The sequence below is a fragment of the Halichoerus grypus genome, chromosome 1, assembly GCF_964656455.1.
Source record: "Halichoerus grypus chromosome 1, mHalGry1.hap1.1, whole genome shotgun sequence".
NCBI classification, from domain to species: Eukaryota; Metazoa; Chordata; class Mammalia; order Carnivora; family Phocidae; genus Halichoerus; species Halichoerus grypus.
Genome location: NC_135712.1, coordinates 164,038,910 through 164,044,928, shown reverse-complemented (window position 1 = coordinate 164,044,928; position 6,019 = coordinate 164,038,910). Strand labels below are relative to the sequence as shown.

Below are 6,019 nucleotides of genomic sequence, written 5' to 3'. Positions count from 1 at the left end.
TAAGAAAAAGCTCTTGGGATTAAGGCGCGGATTGGAGAGGCGGGAACTTGGCCTCGTGAGGAGTGAGGCGATTGTAAGGACCGGACGGGGGAAGACGGTGAGGGCTAGGGTGCCGGTCGGGCACCGCCCGGGAAGCTCGGAAATGCCTGGCCTGGAGCGCGGGGGGGCCGGGGGGGGGGGGGTCGGCCCGGCCTCAGCCCCCAGGCGGAACCAATTATGACGGCGACGAGGTTTCCCACCGGCGCTACAAAGGTGCCACACGGGAGGGGCGGCGTGCGCCGGCGTGACGCGGCCTCGCGGGATGGGCAGGGCCGAGGCTGAGGCGGCGACGGCGGCGGCGAGTGCTAGAGGCGGCGGCACGACGAGGGCCCTCAAGCCCGACCACCATGAGCACCAAGCAGGTCACCTGCAGGTCAGTGCGCGGAGCCGCGGGGGCCGGGAGCGTCAGGCCTCTTCACTTCCCCTCGGCCCCCCAACCTCCCCCGGGCCCCTGGCGGCCGGTGCACCCCAGCCCCACCGCCAGGGAAACTGAGGCTGGAGCGGATTCTTGAGAAGTTGCTCAGCTGTTCGCGGTCCCGCTTTTCTGCGCGGAGCTCGCGCTGCGGCCGGAGCCGGGCACCCGGCGTGTGGGTGGCGGTGTGTTGCGGCCGAGCCCCCGGGCGACGCCAGCGCGGGGGCCTGTGGGCTGGAAGGGCGTGCTAGCCAGGGCGGTGCGGGGCGCTGGGGCCCGGGGGTGGGGGTGGGGCCTTTGGAACTTAGAGTTTAGCTGGAAAAGGAGATTTGGGTAAAGGGAAGCTAAGTGGTCGTTTACTAATGGGGATATCACGCAGGAATAGGTTGTTGATCGATGATAAGGGCCTCGAGGAAGCTGGGGTCCCGAAAGCGGGCTTCGTTTCCTCAGAGTTTTTAGAACTCCTGTGCAGCCTGAACTTGCAGAGTCGGCAAGTAAGAATTGTGCGGAAAATAATAATGGCGGGTAGCATTTACTGGAAGTTGGTGAGGTGCTTCGCATATTTCCAAGTGCTGTATATTCATTGTCACTACACTTCATAGTAACGCTGCTAGGCAGAAATGATGCCCATTTTACAGTGCAGGGCATTCAGACTGAAAGAGATTACGTGATACTCTTACTGAGACACCCATTTACGTGGAGAAATACAACGGTAATGGATGGATGGTGTAGAAAATTCAAAACCGGATGCTGCGCTGTGACTGCTCCTGTGAAGCAGAACGAGCTTGGTTGTGTAACACCCTCGTTCCTTGGCGAACCTGTGGCTTAGCGGTACTGGGTGCCTAGTCTTACTGAACTGATACTTGGGAGAGTGCAAATTTTATTTTAATAATTGGTTTCAGGAAAAACTGTGTGGGAAACATTGCCCCCAAAAATCAGTCGTATGGTTTGATTATGGAATAAACAGTTTAAGTATCATCTATGTTGCTACTGTTCTTCATTAGCATGAATAATTGACTATGTAAAAAGTTTTCTGTTAGTATTAGTATATATTAACTGTTCAAACAGTTTATCCAAAGCCCAGTTGGCATATATGAAGCAGTTGTCAGAAATTTGCACTTAGTGTCTATAGAAAATAGTTTTACTTGGTATTTGTGCTAGAAGATCTTTTGTGAAGACCTGTGTGTGTTCATTTTTATTTGTATGAAGCAAGTATTCTAAGTAATTGTATAGCACATTCTGGTTACTCCTCTTAAGATGTGTCCACAAAAAAGTACACATTTATATAATGCTTTATAATTGAATCTCAACTCCGTGTAGTATCTAGTTTCATAGACAAATCTTATGTTCAGAAGGACTTGAGACTGGCCCCTAACTTCACATCTAAATGCAGGAGCAAAAATTTAAATCAGGATCATGTTGGCTTTTTCCTTCTGCACTGGGAGATGGCCTAACCTGAAAGCTTTAATTCTGTGTTTCCCAAACAGAGGCATCCTGCAGGATGTTATTGCATATTAAGTCAAGAGTGGGTTGGAATGTTGGAGAGGGATCACTTCTGTTCAAGTACTAACTGTTGTTTGTTGGGGCCCGTACAATGTGCTGGGTGCTCTTTGAGGTGCTCTACCAGCCATATCACATGTAACCCAGCAACCCTCACTGTTCTACAGATTGTGAAATGGAGTCTCAGCAGTGAAGTGATTGCCCCGGGTCATTCAGCTTCTAAGTGGCCAAGGTGTGGCATCAGAGTCTATACTTCGATTGACTGGATGGCCTCCAAATAAATTTGGGAGATGCTAAAGTTTCTTCACTGCAGGAATTTTTAAAGCTTTTCACATGTGCATTTGAAAGGAAAATGCATGCAGAAACAAAGAAAGTAAAAAAAGTTTACTTGCAAAAGGGTCTGAAGGAGTCAGATCTCACAAGGATTGCCTCACCAAATAAACAGAACACTTTTTTTTTTTTTAAAGATTTACTTATTTGAGAGAGAGAGCATGTGAGCGTGTGTGAGCGCGAGCAGGGACAGGGGCTGAGGGAGAGAATCTGAAGCAGATCCCTGCTGAGTTCAGAGCCTGACATGGGGCTTGAATCCAGGACCCTGAGATCATGACCTGAGCTGAAACCAAGAGCCCCAAGAGGCGAACACTTAACCAACCGAGCCACCTGGGCGCCCCCAAAACAGAAGACATTTAAATGAAAAAAACTGCAATATTACCTAGAGTACCAAGTTTACATTAATATTTCATGGTGGAAAAGCTTTTCTCACTTTATTATCTTATTCACTAAAGTCTTACCTCCAGACATTGGTAACTCACAGGAAATATTCAAGATACGATTTATTTTCGGGACCGGACTTTAACAGGGTGCTCAGCTGATTTTAATTTATCTGAGGGTGCAGATTGGTTTTTTGGTTTGTTTTCCTGGCTGTGGGATGTGATGTACATGCTTATTCTGAATAGCAGCAACACGAAGTGTTAGTTTTGCTTCTATTCTGATACACAGATGTTTCTCCAAGAGATGGATGTGAAATGCTAGGATTCCCAAATTTAACGACAAAGACATTCCATATATTTATTGCTTGGAATGGCAAGAATGGCTACTCACACAGTTGTGCTGTCAGTCAGCTCTCCTGATATCTCAGCATGCCATTCTAACCAGAATCTCAAGTTGGGGGTTATTTTTTGCTGATTCTTCTTGCTAACCATGTCCCTGTATCTTCCAATCTGTTTTCAAAGTGCTGGTGAAGGCCTTTATGCCTGCTTTCTTTTCTTCCTCCTCTTGTGATAGAGGTCTCTTTGTCTTATCATCACTAGGTGAAGACCTAGAACTTGTTTCCTTAGACCATCAAGCTTAGAGCTTTTAATTCTTTGGAAGTCACAAAATATAAAGGACCTTATCAGCTAGTAAGTGGTAGAAGAGCTTGAGTTCTGGAGTTGGGCAGTCTGGATTCTGATCCTGGTACCACCTGTGCCACAACTTCCTCATCTGTAAAATGGACTTGGTAATGCCTAACTAACAGGGTTGGCTAACAGATTAGATAGTAACGACAAATGATCGCATTTGTGTGGTAGGCTAAGCACTTACGTGCATTGTCTCAGCCAAACCTTAGAGTAGTCTACCACAGCAGTCTATGAAGTACAATTATTATATTATGGATGGGGAAATTGGAAATTTAAATAACTTGCTCAAGGTCATATAGCAAGTTCTCTGATTTCAGAGTGTTAACCACTACACTGTACTTCATCCCTGCCTCTCATACATTTATTTCAGGTCTACCACTGGGTCCAGCATTAACCCCTTTCCCCCTCAGTAGATCTGTTATCACATGCAGGACAGCCATAAAATTTAAGTCTGAAAATATGTAGAGAAATATAAAGAAAAGTGACACTGAGAATGCAAATTACCCATATACTCAGATATGATTTGCAGAAGCATTTTGCTAGAGATATGCCCTGTTGAAAGGCATGTAAGAAACTAGATTGATTTTGTTTGACTCAACCCTCAGCTGCAGCTAGAGCTGCTAGTGGTTCTGTGGCTAGAAGTGAACCCAGTGTCCTTTGCAACATATAATAGCTACACTGTCTGAAACAGTCCTTTGGGGGTCACCTAGCATAAAAGACCCTTTTGGAGTGTCCCCCAGAAATCTCCTGACTCTGGGTCTCCAGCTATGCACTTCCCCCTTCATTCTGTGCACCCCCCCACCCCAATTCATGTTTCATTCTTCTCTAGGAAGATACAAGGGATGGTTTGACCATCATGAAGATTGAGCTGTTGGAAGTTCATTACAGGGTGCTATATGAAAGAGGCCTGGATTAAGCTTAGTGTAACATAGATGAGGAGGGATATCTCTAAGCGGTTGACAAAATGCCCTAAAGGACAAGCAAGGTATGTTCAAGCTAGTTTTGTGTTTGTCACTGGGGAGTGGAAATGATGACATATACTACAAAAATAGGACTGGGCTGGTTTCTTCTCTTATATAACGCTTGTTTCATGCTCCCCTTTCTTGAAGGCACTGATGGTGGTCTAGAAGTTTTTTGTGTTTTTTTTTAAAGATTTTATTTATTTATTTGACAGAGAGACAGTGAGAGAGGGAACACAAGCAGGGGGAGTGGAGAGGGAGAAGCAGACTCCCCGCTGAGCAGGGAGCCCGATGTGGGGCTCGATCCCAGGACCCTGGGATCATGACCTGAGCCGAAGGCAGACGCTTATCGACTGAGCCACCCAGGCGCCCCTCTAGAAGTTATTTTTGAAGCTGTTTAAATTTCAGCTTAATCACTTAAAGAAGTGAAATGCCTTGCATGAAGTCACCAGCTTATAGGTGGCAAAACTAACTAGAAGCTCTAGTTGATGGTTAAATATTTGTTTTCTTAATGAGAAAGATAGTAGAGTTTGAAAGGCAGGTTGTCTGAATAGGACTTATGGGAGGCGGTAGAATTATAAAAGGCACCCTTGTAGGACCACCACTAAGAATCTGTCCTTTTGCATGCTTGGTTAACAAATAGTGTTTGGTAAAGAACCTATGGTAGTCTCCTACCCCCATCCTCCCCCACACTTTTAAGGAACTATTCTTGTTTAGTTTCCCCAAAATAAACTATTAATGAAGTATTTATTAGATCTTACTTTTGTGGAGCTCTTCATATAGCCACTTTGAGCCTGTTCTCTTCCAGTATTTATGAGTTTACTAATCCTGATACCCTTTGCCATTCAGAGTTGGCTCTTGGTGCTGAACGTTTTTTTGAACTTTTATACCTTCAAAGGTTGCCATATTTAAGGACTATTGAAATAATGTAGTCTTATAGCATTTCTCAGAAGAATTATTCAACTCTGTAGAAGTATAATATATTTTTGTGCCCAGGATTCCCCAGGACCCACCCCTACGTCCAGAGATTGGCTAGAAAGACTCACAGGACTCAGCGTGTATAGTTGTACTGCTGGCTAAGATTTACTACAGTGATACAGTAAGAAGTCATGGCTAGATCATATGGGAAAAAGGCACAGGTAGCATCTGGAGGAACCTATGTGCAGGCTTCCTACCTTCACTCCTTCCCATAAAAGGTCACATAGCATACTCTTCCCCCAGCAACAAAAATGCAGCAACATGTGCCCAAAGAAGCCCATTAAAGATTCAGTGCCCAGGCTGGTCACCCTCTGCTTAGCATCTACCGAAATTCCAGACTCCCAGAAGGAAAGCAGATGTTCAGCATGAACCATATTGTAGAGTTTAAGGACAGTGAGCCATTCTTATCACTTCGGGAAATTCTCTAACCATGTAGCAAACTATTAATCAGTCAAGCTCCAGAGGCTAGGCAGGGGCCAGCTTGTAAATAGGCTTTTCTAAGGATAACAGGCTCAGACTTGCTGTGTTAACTCTTTTCTGCACACTTTTAAAGTCAGTACTGTGAATAAAAATATCCTTTTGGTATAGGCCTTTTATTTTTTTTAAGTTCCTTTTAAGTTTCTAAAAAAAATACTCTTTTGTATAGTTTGTCAGGTTTTATGCCCTTTTTTTTTCTTAAGTTAACCTACAGCCACCTTAAAGCAAGTTACTGTATAGCCTCTGACCTAGTGGAA

At 45.1% G+C, this 6,019-nt stretch overlaps 1 protein-coding gene across 2 annotated transcripts in view; it reads left to right on the top strand.

Annotated features, from left to right (window-relative positions):
• Positions 1–262: 262 nt before the first annotated feature.
• The window catches only part of MKRN2 (makorin ring finger protein 2), a 27,873-nt gene continuing 22,116 nt past the window's right edge, over positions 263–6,019 (top strand). The window contains exon 1 of one of the 2 annotated variants that reach the window (XM_036073581.2): positions 263–412. In XM_036073581.2, the coding sequence (XP_035929474.1) occupies positions 387–412 (26 nt within the window). In that variant the 5' untranslated portion in view covers positions 263–386. Of the gene's footprint in view, positions 413–4,265; positions 4,334–6,019 lie in introns of those variants that run through there. The other variant, XM_036073580.2, reaches the window with a different exon arrangement.